General features: G+C 46.0%; 3 protein-coding genes across 17 annotated transcripts in view; 1 reads left to right on the forward strand and 2 right to left on the reverse strand.

Moving 5' to 3' along the window:
- Nucleotides 1–1,311, reverse strand: part of CTNND1 (catenin delta 1) — a 47,889-nt gene extending 46,578 nt beyond the window's left edge. For 7 of the 15 annotated variants that reach the window (XM_058526830.1, XM_058526825.1, XM_058526828.1 and 4 more), the window contains exon 1: nt 1,092–1,311. The gene's annotated coding sequence lies outside the window, so the exon portion shown is untranslated. Of the gene's footprint in view, nt 1–484; nt 552–1,091 lie in introns of all 15 variants that reach the window. The other 8 variants (XM_058526838.1, XM_058526833.1, XM_058526837.1 and 5 more) reach the window with 3 other exon arrangements.
- Nucleotides 1,312–6,758: 5,447 nt separating this feature from the next.
- On the forward strand, nt 6,759–14,619 carry BTBD18 (BTB domain containing 18). The gene is made up of 4 exons (XM_058526840.1): nt 6,759–7,234; nt 7,403–7,477; nt 8,387–8,551; nt 12,518–14,619. Exons 3-4 carry the CDS (start codon nt 8,428–8,430, stop codon nt 14,587–14,589), a joined length of 2,196 nt encoding a protein of 731 aa, XP_058382823.1. The 5' UTR covers nt 6,759–7,234; nt 7,403–7,477; nt 8,387–8,427; the 3' UTR covers nt 14,590–14,619.
- Nucleotides 14,620–15,358: 739 nt separating this feature from the next.
- SELENOH (selenoprotein H) lies at nt 15,359–17,173 on the reverse strand. Its single transcript, XM_058526869.1, has 4 exons — nt 16,874–17,173; nt 16,641–16,786; nt 16,372–16,501; nt 15,359–15,537 (listed from the first exon to the last, which is right to left on the reverse strand). Exons 1-3 carry the CDS (start codon nt 16,990–16,992, stop codon nt 16,401–16,403), a joined length of 366 nt encoding a protein of 121 aa, XP_058382852.1. The 5' UTR covers nt 16,993–17,173; the 3' UTR covers nt 15,359–15,537; nt 16,372–16,400.
- Between the last annotated feature and the right edge of the window lie 363 nt (nt 17,174–17,536).

The following is a 17,536-nucleotide window of genomic DNA, read 5'->3' on the forward strand; positions in this document are numbered from 1 at the left end:
AGATATGCCAACAGTCATGGGCCTTCAGCTCTTACAGATTTCTGATTTCACAGCAAATTAACGAAACAAAAAACTCACCTCCAAAAAACAACTTTCAGTTTGGTTTAAAATTAAGAATTCCCCTTGTGCTTTCTCGAATGCATTCTAAACACTAAAGTTTGTTTTCTCTTGGCCTAACCTTATTTAATCCACAGCCCTTTCAGAAAGCACAAAGCTGAAAATATTTTCAGGTGTACTGCCACTTTACTAAGGTGAACTAAAAAACATGATTAGAATTTCCTTATCCCTTTAAGCACAGAAACCAAACGTTACCGGTAGTATTTGCAGACTGAACATACAACACCTCCACAAATTTTTGCAATCAAAGGTAGTTTAAGGAGGAAAGGAATGGCAATTCAGTTAACATGGATCCATTTGTTTTCTGTTATAAGGCAAAGCAAGGAGGCTACGTCTAGCAGGAGAATGAGGCTCCCACCCACCGCACCTGGAAAAGTAAGAGGGATCCACCCAGGAACAGCAAGGCTGAAACCGATCTGGGCCGTTCAAACTCTCTGGGGAAAAAAACACCACAATTTAAGCTGCAAAGCTCCCTGCAACTTTCCACTTCCATGAATCTAATAATAAAAGGGGAAAAAAAGTTTTGAAACATATGAAGAACCATCTGTATAACTAGCTTCTGACCCAGACAAATTCCTTTCCCAACCCACACGCAACATGCCAACTTTTGGTTTGGGCTCTGAAATCAGAAGTTTGTTAGCTTAATCCAGAAAAAATATATAAAATAAAAGAACACATCAAAATGTAAATTTACACAATTGCTCTTACCCCTCTGAGTCTACTCATCGCCCCTATATTAGAGAGACCTAGAAGTTTGTTTCTGGGTCTTGAAATATTTTAACCTTTTTTTAATACAATAAAATACCGAAATTCCCCAAAGTAAGTAGAAAGGAAAAGTAGTAATTGCTTAAAAGTCACCCGTCAGCATAGCAGACTCTTGTTTGTAAATTCCCTCTGGTTACCGTAAGACAAAAATTCGATTTGGCTTATCTTCCTTTACCCGTCTGTATACACATTTTTAAAAAGGCACACACCTCAAATGTGGACTTCTAAAAACCAGTCCTTTAAGAAAGAAACCCAAGGCTTCGTCAATGTGCTGAGAAAGACAAATCCAGCAAGGTAGTTGATTTTTCGCCACCTCTTCCTCCTTTCAGGATCTTTCCTACTCTTCTTTCTCTCTCTCCCTCTCTCTTTTTTTTTCTCTCAGATCCAACACCTAAAATGGAAGTTGCACCCAGCCAAAGGCTAGAGAGCCTGGGTGGTGACAAACTGATCTGGCAGCCCTACCCCCTCGCTTTCCTAAGTGATGTCAGCCCCTGAGAACTTCCAATAGGAGCCAGGCATAAATCAGGGAACTGATTTTATCCAATAGGAAACTTTATTATAGGAAATTAAAAAAAAAAAAAAGGAGAGAGGAGGAGAGAAAGAGACAGGGGGAAGTTTTATATATATATTTATATTTAAAGTGGAGACTATACAATCTCTGAGGAATTGCTGCAGAGCTCCAGGCAGGCCGAAGGAACGAGGGCTTTTTAGAATGGCACACCTAAGCCTTGGTTCTCTTTGATGGTGGGGTTCTTGCTCCCTCTCTCTTCCTTTCCGGGTAGGGAAACAGAGAAGACCTGATTTTATTTGCCTGCTATTTGGTTTGTTGCTTTCCACCCCAAAGCGTTTTCCCAAAGGAAGACGGGAAGGGAAGGAGACAGAAAGCCTAGAAACAGGACTACTATGTGTTGATTGGGATGGTAGGGGAGATCTGAGGTAAACTCTCAATTTCATTGTTTTAGTTTAACTGCATTAGAGCTAATTAGAAAAAAATAAATGCCTGGACTTGTTAACAGTTTTAAGTGTCTATACTTTCAACTATAAGGAAACTGAATCCATTGGGCTGCTGAGGAAAATCGCTGTCTTCCCTTCTGTCTCCAAATCAAAATAATGTGGGTCTATAGAGGAGAATAAATGGAATCCAATAAACAAGGAATATATTTAGAGGAGATAACAGCATGTGTAAGGATAAGTAAGTCTCATATCAAGAAAATGTGATTTCTTTGTGAACTTCAAGCTTAAGATGATCTAGTTCATACATTCTCTTTTTACACCTGACCTAAATAAAGAATTATACAGGTATTCTTTTTCTGAATTAAGAGTTATCCCTTAATATGTTCTTAGACTGTTAGGCCATGAAGGAAGCGATTGGATTTTTTTTTCACGCTTGACAAAGACTACTAGTATTTTATGGTCATTCCGTGGTTACTAAATAAAGATGATAATGATGAATGGAAAATTTCCTTCTTTCTTACTGAAAAATCTAAAATCTATCCTGTAGATTACTGCCAAACGAATCTTCATAAAGTTTTCATAACCTAGAATAGTGGTTAAGAGCATAGGTTCTGCAGTCTGACTGCCTGGCTTCAAACCTTCCTCCTCTGTAAGCATACTTACTGGAGTAAGGGTACTACTACATGACCTTGGACAAATTATATAATCTCTCTGTGCCTCAGTTTCCTTAACTGTAAAATGGAGATAATAACTATATCTCTCTCACAGGACTGTTGTGAGAATTGAAATACATATAAATTTCTTAAAACAATGTATGGTATATAGTATAAACTCACTGAGTTATTATTATTATATTTCAAAAGCCAAAGATAATTGCCAAAGGAAAACAATCAGCACAAGAAATGTTCATTGATTCACTGATTCCTAGATCAAAGCCATATTCTAGAATATTCTATGATTTACTAGAGATGGATCGGTCTTGTTTCCTTCACATCACCACTAACAACTGGCAAGTATTTTGCCTTCCTTTTTCATGTACATGCGCGCATGTGTGTGTATGTATTTTCCTGTCTCCCCTACCCAAAGATACGTTCCATGAAGGCATGAACAGTGTCTTTCTAGTTCATGTTGTATCCCCAGAGCTCAGCCTTATATCTCATACTTAGCAACATATGAATAAGTGAATGAAGTCTCTTGGCTTACTAATTATGTAATCCTGAACAAGTCATTTAACATTAATGAATTTATAGGTAACATTCAAAATAAAATTATATACAAGTTAAAAAAGATAACTCAGTGGTGAAAAAGTTGTTTAAATTTATCTGAAACAGCTATCTCCAAATAAAGCACCACAAGCATTAACACTCACTGAGGGAAAAACTGTTTACACTCAGCTAATAGAAAATAAAAAGACTAGTTCCACTTGGGTTATTTTGAGCACCTACTGTGAGCCAGGTACTCTTCTAGATGTCAAGGATAATAAGACAGACAAGTTTCCTGCTCTCGAAAAGCCTACATTCTAGCAGGGGGAGAGAGATTATAAATAAGATGTCAGATGGAGCACTATGGAGAGATCTAAAACAAACTGTCGAGAATGACTTGTTACTTGTAGATTGGATATCAGGGACAAACTCTCAGGAGAGGTGACATTTAAGTTGAAATCTGAATGGTAAGAAGCAGTCAACCATGATAACATATGAGCAATGATAACTATTAATGCCAAAGCCCTAAAGAGTGGGGCTAAAACATACTGGATCCAGCAGAGCTATTGGTAATGAGCAGGGCGGGACAGGCAGGAATCAGAATATGAAGGGTTCTATAGGTTAGAGGAAGTTTCGATTTTATTCTTAGGTAGAGGAAGACCTGTGCGAGTTTTAAACAGCGGAATGACATGATCTAACTCACATTTTGAAAAGATCTGGCTGCTTACGTGACAAATGGATTAAAGAGGAGGCAAGAGTGAAAGCAAGGAAATTAGTTTGAAGGTCAAGTTGTAGTGACATGGAATTGACTACAGTGGTAGCAGTAAAAATGGAGAGAAGTCAACCAATAGAGTTTATGTTTAGAGATACAGGGTGGTTTCTGCTTTGGGGTTTTTTTTTCCTTTCCTTTTTTCCTTTCTTTTTTTGTTTTGTTTTGTTTTAAATGCATGGAATATTACATTCTGTGCTCGCTTTTACAACTCTCAAAGTTTAACCTCCCCACCCACAACCATCACCACTTACACACAAAGGAAAATAAGACACCATAAAATGGTGAAAGATTAAGGAAGAGCTGGGAAATAAAATTGTATTTAAAAAAGCAATATTAAAATTATACAGGGCAGAGTGCTGTGCTGTGATGACTTTACTTGTAAAACAGACTAAAACCATAAATGCCAAGGAGAAGAAATGAACAAAATTCAACTCCAGCAAAAATACTGGCTATGCATACGAAAGAAAACAAAATATTTTCACTCCTTTCTACCCTCTGATGGCTACACATTACCATCCCAAGGTTGTCTTTTGTTTGGTGAGCAAGATTGGTCCTGAGCTAACATCTGTTGCCAATCCTCCTCTTTTTGCTCGAGGAAAACTACTCTTGAGCTAACATCTATGCCAATCTTCATCTATTTTTTTTTTTTTTTTGGTGAGGAAGATTAGCCCTGAGCTAACATCTGTTGCCAATCCTCCTCTTTTTGCTTGAGGAAAACTATCCTTGAGCTAACATCTATGCCAATCTTTCTCCATTTTTTTTTTTTGGTGAGGAAGATTAACCCTGAGCTAACATCTGTTGCCAATCCTCCTCTTTTTGCTGAGGAAGATTGGCCCTGGGCTAACATCCATGCCCATCTTTTTTTGTTGTTTTTTTTTAACAAAGGTTTATTTTTGTTTTTTCCCCAAAGCCCCAGTAGATAGTTGTATGTCATAGTTGCACATCCTTCTAGTTGTTGTATGTGGGACTCAGACTCAGCATGGCTGGAGAAGCAGTGCAATGGTGTGCACCCAGGATCCGAACCCTGGCCACCAGTAGCAGAGCACGCACACTTAACCGCTAAGCCACAGGGCCGGCCTACGTGCCCATCTTCCTCTACTTTTTTTATGTGGGACGCCTGCCACAGTATGGCCTGATGAGCAGTGCACAGGTCCACGCCCGGGATCTGAACCTGCGAGCCCCAGGCCACCGAAGCAGAGCACACGAACTTAACCGCTAGGCCACTGGGCCGGCCCCCAGTCTTCCTCTATTTTATATGTGGGACACCACCACGCCATGGCTTGATGAGCAGTCTGTAGGTCCGCACCCGGGATCCAAACCTGAGAACCCCAGGCCGCCGAAGCTGAGTACGCAAACTTAACCACTACACCACTGGGCCAGCCCCTGAAGTTTGTCATTTTGGAAGCCCTGGGTAGGATGGCCATTTATCATTCCCTTTACAAATTCTACTAACACAAGATTTAACTAAAATGGTGTTGGATTAAGAAAAAAAAAGTGAGTCCTCTCCACTTCTTGAAAATTAATCTAATCCTGACAACAATAATATTCACAAGGGGATATAATATTTATATTTTCCTTACAAGGCCACAGAATCACCTATGCTGGTACTCCACCTGCCTAATCAAGTCTTGATTCCACAGCAACAGACGCCATAAACAAGCGTTGTTCTGCCTTCTGTTCTTTTTTTTTGGCTTGCTTGCTTGTGTCTCTGTGTGTGTGTGTGTGTGTGTATGCACGCGTGCACTGCTGACATCTAAAATCTGTCCTCCTTCTGCTAAATTTTATGTCCTTTCTGGAACTGCTTCCTCTTCAAAATAGGACAACTGCAACCAAAAATGTCTTCTGTTCCTTGTTTCTTTTTCCATCTTAAGAGCAGAGGCCTCAAACTATGGAAAATATAACCTGACTTGGAAATCCCCCCTCATATTTCAGTCAACCACCTCAAATCCTTTTTGAAAAAATTTTAGATATCAACAAAGGCATATTCGAGCGCACTATACCACTCACCCCTCTACGTTTTGTGTCTTTGCAGATTCCCCTCCTCTTAGGCATCTTCCCATTCTGCCTCCAGTTGGCCTCAGCGGGGGCTGCTCCATCTTGATTCACCACGCTTTGTCACCAGTGGCTTTGGATTCTGCCATCTTCGTCCAGAGCGGGACATCTGACGGAAGCCAGGACCCGGGTCCTAATGTACACAGGGGAAAGAACCAATATCCAGATTTATAACGTGGGTTGACATTCTCCCTAAATGTTTAATCTTGAGATCACTTGATTCTTAATATCATCCCTGAAAACAGCTGTCTCCAGTCAGGAAGTGCGCTAAATAAATCATCTCCGAAAGGACAAGGGAGACCATTCTAGACTGGAAGTTCTGCAACTCCCTAGACCACCAGTTCTCCGACATTTGGGGCTGGAGTGGAATCTGTGAAAAACTTAAGTGCAGAAACTAGCCCAATGACCTTGTTCCAGAACACCGCTGGCCTAAGGAGACATCTAGACTAGAGATTTGGAGTCAAGGTGCGAGTAGAGGCTTCCAGAGGCTTTTTCCTCCATTAAGCCCGGAGAGAGGCCATTTGCAACCTCTTCAAAGCGAAGCTGGAGATGTCCTTCACCCGCCTCGGAGGCTGCCCGATTGGAGAGTCCTGACCCTCTTTTCGGCGTGTTTTCATCGAGCGCCGAGCAAGAAGACGGCCTCCCCAAGAATTCCTCCCAAGCAGCCCAAGCAGCCCATGCCCCTACCTCTCGCGGCCGCCGACTGTCTTCCCTCAGCCCTCAAGTCCCTCGAGACTTAGCCTCCCGCCCAAAGCGCTCCTCCTCCTGTGATTGGCTCTCCCAGGGGGCTTCGGCCAATGGGGATGACGTATTCAGGCAGACGTAAGCCCGAGGGTTGGGGCAGGAGGAAGGACGTCGGGCCCCGCGACACGGTGCGCGAGGACAGCGGCGCGAGGTGTGTGGCGTGGGCCGCGTGGTCTTCGGCCGTCGGTGTCACCACCTCCCAGTGCATGAGGGTGCCGGGGCCCGCGGCAGTACGGGGGCGACAGGGGGTGTCTGCAAAGCCCGTGCGGCCAGAGGTGGCGGTGAGCGTGAGCCCTGAATTCGGGCCTCCGGGATCGCCACGCTCCATTCCCAGAAGCCTTCGCGCCGACAGGTTTCTCTTCAAAGGAGTTGTGCTGGGGCGCCTGGAGCGTGCGGGGCGCCCAACTTTGCAGGGCGGTCCCTGAAGCCCTGCTTTGTCCGCCAACCCTGATTCCTTTGGTTCTGGATGGGGAGAGGAACCCTGAGGCCATTGACCCACCTGTGCTGCTTTCTCTGCTAATCGTCCCCGTGCGAGGCCGGACATTGGGAGGTAGCAAGGCGGGCTGGACAGAGGACCCAAGCACAGAGAGGACAGCAGAAGCAACTCCTACTGCAGGACTATTACAGGGTGGGTCTGGGGGCAAGGCTGGGTGCTGGTGGGTTAGGAAGCTTCCCCAGGGCCTAGGTTTGGGCCCTTGCAACAGCTGCTATCCTCCACCCCCATCTCTGGCTGGGATTGGAATTGAACCTACCCTTTTCTTAATTTTCCTTTCCACTCCTTTTTTTTCCCTTATAGTTTGGCGTGAACTATTGGGATCCTCAGTGCCGCCTGACAGAAAACTGCATGCAGGAAAGGAACACCAGCTGTGCAGTGAGTGTGGGGGTTTCAGTGCAAAAAGCTGGAAATGTAGTAAGCTTGAAGTCAGAATATCCAGCTTCTTTTGGGAGGGGTGGAATGCTTAATTATCCTTGCTGCATAGTTATCCAGGTAATTAACCAGACTGAGAAACCTAAAGGCCAAGTTCTTTGCCAATTTCCAGGCTGAATCAGGCTCGCTTTGGTCAAGAATATCTGAACCAAGGGTGGCAATGACCTTATTTTTGTGAGAGACCTTCTCATGAAGTCCAACAGCTTCTTTTCTTGATGGTGCACCCTCTGCTGGTTAGTGTGATAGAGTGAGCTAAGAGAAAAGAAGGTGTGTACAACTTTCTAGAGATCATTTTATGCTCGATATTGTTTCTTTAAAAGTATTAAATCAAGGATTATACCCATGGAACTTGGAAGTGTGGTGATCAGGAAGCATATGAGTAGTCAGCACTGTACGAGTTGAGTCCCAATAGTTGAGATGTTGAATGAGGAAGGTTTAAGGATAGTAACAACAGCTACCATATTGAGGGTGATATTTATTATGTGCCAGGCATTCACAGTGCTAGGCAATTTTACCTGCATTGACTCATTTAATCTTTAAAACAGTCCTGCGATGTAAGTACTGTTATCATTCCCATTTCATAGATGGAAAAGTGAGACTCGGAGAAGTTAGGTCATCTGCCTGAGATTATACAGCTATACTAATAACTATAGCTGAGATTCAAATCTAGGTTTATCTCTGAGCTCCCACATGTAATCGCTATGATATTCTTTCTTGAGATACCCTTGGCACAATTTCTGGGCTTATGGTTTCTCAACTCATGCCATTATCTCTCACTTTTAAAATTTATTTCAAAGACAAAAAACAAATTAGGTATAACCATGCTTCTAAAATGTATTATCTCATCCACAGGAATCTGATCTGAGAAAACCTAGAAGGTTTAAGAGACCAACATGTGCTCTCCTGCCAGTCCCAAAATCCTATACAGGAATCCCCGGTTCCTCCGGTTAGCTTTTCTGCAGCTTCATCACCAGCAACAGAGTGGTGTGTTCTGTGATGTCCTTCTGCAGGCAGAAGGTAAGAGACTTGTGGGGACTCGACTGAAAACTCACTATAGAATAAGGTAAAATGAGTTTAGGATCAGAGGGTGGAGGACAAAACCAAGAAAATGTGTTACCACCTTTGAGCACTGTAAGCTATTTGGTAAAGAGCTTTGTGTTTCTAGGACAGTTACTGTTTTCAAGAGTGAAAATGGGACTATGCTCTTTTTCTCTTAAAAAAATGAAACTGAAGTTTCGTAAGCGTAGAAATTCTATAAAACATGGATAATAATGTCATAATGGGGTGGTTGTGAAGATTGAGTTAACATATGTAAAGCACTTAGAACAGTGCTTTTAATCTGCTAAGCACAATATAAGTTTCAGATGATATTATTAACGTATTTTCCCATTTTCTTGCCAAGCTGTTGCTTAATTTTTTTTTCCTGTCTTCAAATTGATGGTTTTTGTTGTTGTTAGATTTAAAAATATATGGCTTTTTTCCACCCCTTCCCTTTACACTTAAAATGTTAAATCATCATGAGATAGAGCCTGGTATAATGTAAAAGGCCCAAGACTAGGAGTCAGAGGACCTGAGTTTAAGACCTAGCTTTGTTACTTAGGAACTGAGTGACAAAAGGGCAAGTGATTTCATCTCTCTCGAGCTCAGTTTCTTCATTTATAAAAAAAGATTATGACAGCCAATGTTGTGTAGCACTCTACAGTTTGCAGAGTAATACAGTATAGTACAGTGTCTCATTTGATGCTTATAACAGCCTTGTGAGATAAGTAATGTTATATGGTTCCAGTTGTATGGATGAGTGAATTGAGGCCTAGAGAGTTAAATGACTTGCCTATTGGTTCTCTTAGTAAGTGCAGAGTTGGGATTCATTCCTTTATTCAAAATAAAGAAAAAAGTATCAATTGCCTGTTGTATGCTTCTACACTGTACTAGCATGGGCATTCAGTATCTATGAAGATAAAGTTCCTCCTCATAAGGAAATCACATAAGGGGGAGACATTCAAATAACCAGTGCACGGGGCCGGCCCCGTGGCGTAGCGGTTAAGTGCGTGCACTCTGCTGCTGGCGGCCCGGGTTCAGATCCCAGGCGGGCACTGACGCACCCCTTGTCAGGCCATGCTGTGGCAGCGTCCCACATAAAGTGGAGGAAAATCGGCATGGATGTTAGCTCAGGGCCAGTCTTCCTCAGCAAAAAGAGGAGGATTGGCATGGATGTTACCTCAGGACTGATCTTCCTCATGAAAAATAAAAAATAAATAAAAAATAAATAAATAACCAGTGCATTCAAGTAACTATGAAGTGTAATAAATAACATATTGGGGTAAGTAAAAGCTGGTAGAAGAGCATCCTTCATAGACTTGAGGAGGTTGAGGGACAGGGTTTAGAGAGATTTTCTTGGAGGAAATAACCCCTTAGGTGAGATCTGAAGGACAAACAGAAATAGGAGAAAGTGGGAAAAGATTTTCCCAAGCAGAGAGAACAGCATGTACAGAGATTTAGAGATGTGGCCAGGGATTTGTGAGTGGTTCACTATGGCTAGAGTGCAGATTACAAGAAGTGTATTGACCAGAGATGTGGCTAGAGACATTAGCAGCAACATAAGATATTTAAAGGTTTTAAGAAGGTCGTGATCAGGTACCTACTTTAGAAACAGCACTCGGGATGCATGAGAAGAATGATTGGATTGTTATTGAGCCCGGGTAGGAGGCTGTTTTGGAATCCAGGAGAGAGGGAATGGTAGCCTGAACTAAAGCATTGAGCATAGAGAGAAATGTATGGTTTATAAGCTGTTAAAGAGAATTTACAAAACTTGCTGCAGTTAAAAGCATAGACTCTGTAGCCAGACTCCCTGGGTTCAGATCTTGTCCCTGGTACTTACCATATAATTGTGGGCACATTACTTAACTGTGCCACGGTTTACTTATCTGTAATAACAGCTACTTCACGGTGCATTGAAGATTAATTAATACTGGTAAAACCATGGGGCTGGCCTAGTGGTTAAGTTCGGCACACTCCGCTTTGGTGGCCCAAGTTTGGTTCCCAAGCGCAGACCTACACCACTCATCGGTAGCCATGCTGTGGCAGTGACACACATATGAAATAGAGGAAGATTGGCACAGATGTTAGCACAGGGCAAATCTCCCTCAAGCAAAAAGAGGAAGATTGGGCTGGTCCAGAGGTATAGTAGTTAAGTTCATGTGTTCCGCTTTGGTGGCCCAGCTTCATGGGTTTGGATGCCGGGCGCGGACCTACACACCGCTCATCAAGCCATGCTGCAGCAGCGACCTATATACAAAGTAAAGGAAGGTTAGCATAGATGTTAGCTCAGGGCCGCTCTTCCTCGAGCAAAAAGAGGAAGATTGGCAACAGATGTCAGCTCAGGGCCAGTCTTCCTCACTAAAAAAAAAAAAAAATACTAGTAAAACCCTTAGAACAGTACCTGGCACATAGTAAGGACTCAAGAAGTAATAGCTGTTTTAGGGGCTGGCCTGGTGGTGTAGCAGTTAAGTGTGCGCACTCAGCTGCGGCAGCCCGGGGTTTGGATCCTGGGCGTGCACCGACGCACCACTTGTCAAGCCATGCTGTGGCAGCGTCCCATATAAAGTGGAGGAAAATGGGCACAGATGTTAGCCCAGGGCCAATCTTCCTCAGCAAAAAGAGGAGGATTGGCATCGGATGTTAGCTCAGGACTAGTCTTCCTCACAAAAACAAAAAAAAGTATTAGCTTTTTTAAAATTAATGTTTGATTAGGTGCAGTGGGTAAATGGAGAGGGAAGAATGAAAGATGACTTCCAGTTTTCAGGCTTGGGCAGCTGGATGAATGTGATACCTTATTTTGAAGTGAGAAACAGGAGGTTTGGAGGGGTAGGGAATGATGGGTTCATTTTCTAGAAAGGTTGCATTGGAGGTACTTGTGGGATATCCATATAGACATGCAGGCTATGGCATGTTTAATATCTCAGGAAAGCTATTTGGGCACTGGGAGTCATCAGCAAGCCTTTGGTAATTGAAGCCAGGGGAGAGACTGAGATTGCCCAGGAACTGCCCATAAAGTGAGAATAAGGTGGCCCAGGACAGACCACTGCCTAGTAGGCAGTGCCTAAAGGTCAGGAGAGAATTGAACCCTGATTGTCCACATCCAGAGCTCATTCTCTATTAGACCACAAGCAGCTTCTATAAAATTTTTTAAACTCGTATGAGTCAAAAAAATTTATTCAGCAAGTGTTTGATCCCCTCCTTTGTGTCAAGCAATGGGTATACCTCAGTGAGCAAGACAGATGGGGTCTCTTCAGTTTAGTGAAGGAGATGGACAGTTACATTACAGATAGCTAAGTGCTGTGATAGCTACAGAGTATCTCTTTGTGCCCAGGAACACCTAGCCTACGCTTGGGGTAGGGTGGGGGAAGGCTTTCTGAAAGAAGTGATGTCTAAACTAGATTTTTTTTTTGGTGAGAAGGACTCGCTCTGAGCTAACATCTGTGCCAGTCTTCCTCTATTTTGTATATGGGATGCTGCCACAGCATGGCTTGATGAGTGGGGTGTAGGTCTGCGCCCAGGATTTTGAAGGATAAATCTAAACTAGATTTTGAAGGATAAAAAATGTTGGGGGCCGGCCTGGTGGTGTCGTGGTTAAGTTCGCACACTCTGCTTTGGCGGCCCAGGGTTCACAGGTTTGAATCCCAGGCACGGACCCACACTCCACTCATCAAGCCATGCTGTAGCAGCATCGCTTATACAAAATGGAAGAAGACTGGCACAGATGTTAGCTCAGGGCCAATCTTCCTCACAAAAAAAAAAAAAAATGAGTTAGCTAGGTAATGACAGAAGGTTCCAGGCAGGTGGAAGGAACAAATTTCTCTTTCTACTTGAACTTCCGTAGAGGGAAACAGAGAAGGGACAGCACATTTGGGCAGTAATATCTCTGCTTAGCCCATGAACATGCTAGTCTGCATCAGATAACAAAGTGTTTGGGTTTCCCTCCAGGTGAGGCAGTCCCAGCCCATTGCTGCATCCTGTCAGCCTGCAGCCCCTTCTTCACAGAGCGCCTAGAGCGAGAGAGGCCAGCCCAGGGTCGGAAGGTGGTGCTGGAGCTGGGGGGCCTGAAGATCAGGACACTTCGGAAGCTGGTGGACTTCCTCTATACCTCAGAGATGGAAGTCTCTCAAGAAGAAGCCCAGGATGTGCTTTCTGCTGCCCGTCAGCTGCGTGTATCTGAGCTAGAATCCCTTCAGCTAGAGGGTGGGAAGCTGGTGAAGGCCCCTCAGGGCCGAAGACTGAACCGGGAATGCTTACAACCTCCAAGTGCTGCACCAATCTCTGCCAGGGTGGTGGCATCCAGCCGCCGCCCTCGAACTCCACTGCCTGTTACTCAGACTCCTTGTCCTCTTGGGGCGGTGAGATTGAAGTCCTCAGCGAAGGAGGAGGGGTCCCCGGAGAAGAGCAACCGACAGAATGCAGAGAACTTGTCTGGCACTCTTCTACTCAAGAGGAAGGCCAGAGCCTGCCCAACTCCACAAGAAAAAAGCTCTTCTCCATCAAGCCATAGTCAGGGACCTAAAGAGAACAAGAGTGACCCTGCCCTTGGTCCTACAGCGCTTTCCCCACCCAGCTTGTACCCCTCTGTGGATGAGCGACTATTGCCCAGAAAGATCAGGCTGAGTCGCTCAAAGCTGTCTCCTGATGTCTGTACATCCAAGCCTTCCAGCATTTTAAGCGGACCCAGCTCAGTGCCCACAGCCCCTGGCCGGCGTCTTTGGCGGCAGAAGAGTATAAATAAAGGAGCATCAGAGGACAAGCAGAAACCAGGGAGAGCTAGCCCTCTACAGAGCACCCCAGGCCCATCTGGTCTCGGAAAGACAGGTGGGAGCAAGAAGCGGAGCCCTGAAGTCAGGGCACCTAACTCAGACTCTGCAGAGGAGGGGCAGGTTGGGAGAGTGAAACTTCGAAAGACTGTCAACGGGACATGTTGGGAGGTTGTGCAAGAGCCTCCCCTCAAAAACTCGCAAGATAGTCCTCAGATCCCAGAATCTGGAGACTTGGAAGAGTCCCCTCCAGAGACTCAGCCATCCTCAATTAAGGAGCAGGAAATGTCGTCTGCTAGAACAGGTCTATGTCAGGACTCCCCCCTGTGCTCTAGGCTACAAGACATTCTGCTCTCTGCTAGCCGCTCCCCAGGCCACCCAGTGGTGAAGTCCAAGTTTGGGTCCAGTCCAGAGCTGGCAGGGAAGGAACCTGGGTTGGATACTGACTGCAGAGAGCCCTATGCATTTGACACAGCCCTGCTGGGGCAGCCCTGTGAAGCTGAGGAGTACCGAATCACGAGTGCTGCTGCCACCAGTGAGCTGGAGGAGATCCTGGACTTCATGCTCTGTGGCTCAGACATTGAGCCACCTATAGGGTCTCTGGAGAGTCCCAGAACTGAGGGCTGCAGGACCCCTAGTTATCACCTGACAGAAACAGAAAAAAACTGGATTGAAGGGGAAGAATGGTGTTTACCAGACATGGAACTCTGGCCCAGGGAGCTCACAGGACTGGAAAAGGAACCTGTTCCTGAGAACAAAGAGACAATTGAGCCCTTTAGCCCCCTTGTCATGCCCTCTGAGAACAAAGTGCCAATCGAGCCCCTTAGCCCCCTAGTCATGCCCTCTGAGATGAGTGAAGAGGAGGTGCTTTCAGTGGGAGGCTCTTGGACTCCAGACCTGAAAATTACCAGCTCCCAGCCACTGGATGGTCAGAGAGACAAGCATCTCCACATTGACTCCTGTGACACTCCCCCAAGGTCCTATGAGGACCTCTTGCCTCCCTCTTCAAACTGGGTGGAGACTCGGCTGGAAGTGTCCCTAACTATGGATGAGGTACTGTACCCTTCTCCAGAGGCAGGCAAGGAAGTATCTGGCAGCCTTGAGGTGTTGAGCCCACTTCCTGGCAGCTCTGAAGACGAAGAGATTGATGTGGTGGACTGGACATCAGAGGGGAGGCTGGTGCCAACCAGTATTCCCTCTGTATGGCCCGACCCTTCCTCCGAGTCAGAAACAGAGATAGACATACTAACATAGTGGAGTGGGGAGGGCAGGTCAGGGGCAATGGGAGGGTGGGAAATGTTGGCTAGCAAAAGGTGTATTGACAGAGAGGCTAGCCCATGCCCTGTCCTCATAGCACGAGGCAGGTGTACCCATGGCTCTCTGTAGGTCCCTTCCTCCCCTCCCCAGGCTTTGGGAGCCAGGCAGAAGTAGTACTGTGGGTAGAAAACCATCTTATTTCTCTGTAATCTATTTTCCAAATAGTGACAAACAAGTGAGACGGTAAATTCTGTGGTCCCTAATTCTAGTGGGTCATAGGTAACAGTCGAGGCCAGGTCTCCCAGGTTATGAGGCATCTGTAGTCACTGCTAATATAGGAAAGGTTGAGAAAGAACATCCTCTGAGGTGGGGGTTCCGTGTAAGAAAAAATGTTCCAGAAGATGTGAAGCAGTGCTGGGTTGGAACACTAAGTGGGTGAGAGTGACAGGACATTGTCCAGTACCTAATGTCTGGGGCTTATTCATCGCCAGTATGGGAAGTCTAGCCAAAACCTCCACAGGGGCCAGGGAGATGTACTTCCATCACCACTTCCAAGAAGTGAGTTGAAAAAGATACAGTTGCTTTTTAAAAAATAAATTACTTTTTCCCCAGTTTTTACAAATATTTCACATGCTTTACCAGAGACCCTAGGAGCTCCAGGTTAATTGGTGACCTTAGGCTGTGAAAAATCCAAGGGGGACCAATCCCATAAGGCTGGCTTTGTCCATCCCTTACCATAAGATTAAGTTTGACTTTATTACTCAAATACTTTATTTCAACTTTTATTAAACAAACCAAATCCAAGAACTTTTCAGTGCTTTACTAGAGGGTTGCCTCACAACTGAACCATCATTTCTGGAGGAGGAGAAAGCACAGCTTCAGGCACATGACTGAAGTTTGGCCATGTCCCGTCATAAATGCTCCAACATCACCAGGGACAGAAGGCTGTGAAAGGGAGAGGGGGGCAAAAGGTTAGAGAAAGCACCCAGGCAATCACAAAGCCCCAGGAAGATGTGCCCCCAACCCTTGAACCCACAAACCCAAGAGAGCGCAAGGATTGCATCCTCCCCCCAGCCCATCTCACTCAACATATCAAGCCCCTGACAACACGCCAAAGCACTATATGAAGCACTGGGGATAGAGAGCAAGCCAAATCCTTGTGACCAGAAGTGAGGGTACTGTATCGCAGTGTTATCACACGGGACCATTAACAGAACATACTAGAAACAAAAAACTCAAGAGGGCAGGGGTAAGCATACATGAAGTGACCGACTCTGCTAGTAAAATGGGAAAGTCATGACTCATACAAATATACAAATACGTGTAAACGATTTTAAGTCATAAATGAGGGAACTGGTGGGATTTACAACCAGTTAAAAGAATCAAAACACGTGCCATCAGGGATGTGGAAAATGTATTTCTTAACAAAACTGATCCATACCCCCAGGGCAATAATTGCATCTCCAAAGGCCACAAATTGCATTTCTATAAAGAATCATTTACATTACCATCAGTACCCCACGACTTAGCTCGAAGATCATGAAATGAAACATGGAATTAGTAAAGGGCACACTAGATTGCAAACAGTGATTTTTTGATGGTTTCAGTTTTTCCTATCAGTAAAAAGGGAAAAAAGTATTCCCAATAGAGGATATTCTGAGAGCAAGAACAAAGTTATGAAAACGCAGCTCCTGCGTAAAATGAAGGCTAACAGTGAGGGCTGCGTCGCAAATAGCCACACAAGATTAATCCACCCCCCCACACACACTCATTTCAAACCTCAGCCTGAGACTTCTGCCCAAACCTCCCTACGAAAGGTACTTCTTCAGCTCCTCCACCACCTCTTGAGGCTCAGGGAACTTGAGTTTGCGTGGGGGCCCCTTCTTGATCCCAGTCCAGAGCTCCACACCTGGGAGAAGGCCGAGTAAAGCGAAGTTACTTTGGAACCCACCAGCATCTCTCCAAAATCATCACGTGGGCGCGGTTTGAGACCAGTGCTTCCTCGCCTCGGCCCCACGCCCCTCCCCCAGGCCCGGGGCCCCACTCACTGCTGCCGTCGGGGCGCACGAGCGTCACCTCGAAGCTGCCCCTCCGGGGCTTGGCAGGGTTCACCTTCACTGGAAGCTCGGGGGCCTCCAGGCGCAGCGCCTGGCTCAGGGCCGCGGCGTTGCGCCCGTAGACGCGTCAGCTTACGCTAGCGACAGAGGGGGAAGGTCAGAGACTGCGGCCCTTAGACTGCGACGCCCTCGACCCCCTCCCCGTGACTCTCCAAGCCCCTCACCAATGCTCGATAACGACCGTCGCCTCCTCCACTCCCTTCCCGCCGCCGGCCAGCTTCTCCCGCTTCTCGGCCGCCGTGACCGCCGCCTCCGCCTTCCGCTTCCTCCCGCGGGAAGCCATGGCGCCTGGAGCCCGGCCGGGAACAGAGCCGACCACGGGCGGGAATAGGGTGGAGACGCGGCCGCTGAGCGGGCACGGAGCAGTGGACAGAGCCGCTCCGAGAGCCAAACCGCAGACCAGAAACTCCGCTCCCGGACCAAAACGTCCCCTGCCGCAGAAAGCGTGGCGCCGGGCGCACACGTGGTCTGGAGGCGGGGCCTTCGGGCTCAGCTACTCTGCACTCAGGGTGGGGGGAGTTAGGGAACACCAGACCAAACCACCAGTGCTGGAAGCCGGGGCGGGGGGGACAGCAGGGGCGGGCACTTGGCAGCTCGGAAAACAAGCTTGGCTTCACACTGGCTTTTCTGTAACCGCGCGTCCAAGCTCAACTGTGTGCGCCATGACCCCGCCCCTCCCCAAAACCTCCTCCCTGGGACCTGCGGACCAATCCCAAACCAAGTCCCCAACCTAACTCTAGGATTACGGAAACTGGCCTTCCCGACCTCTCCCCAGTCCTGGGGAGCAATACCCAGTATGTTGTGAAATTAACCAGGTTGGCCTTTGA

Source organism: Diceros bicornis, chromosome 31 (genome assembly GCF_020826845.1).
Source record: "Diceros bicornis minor isolate mBicDic1 chromosome 31, mDicBic1.mat.cur, whole genome shotgun sequence".
Lineage (NCBI taxonomy): Eukaryota > Metazoa > Chordata > Mammalia > Perissodactyla > Rhinocerotidae > Diceros > Diceros bicornis.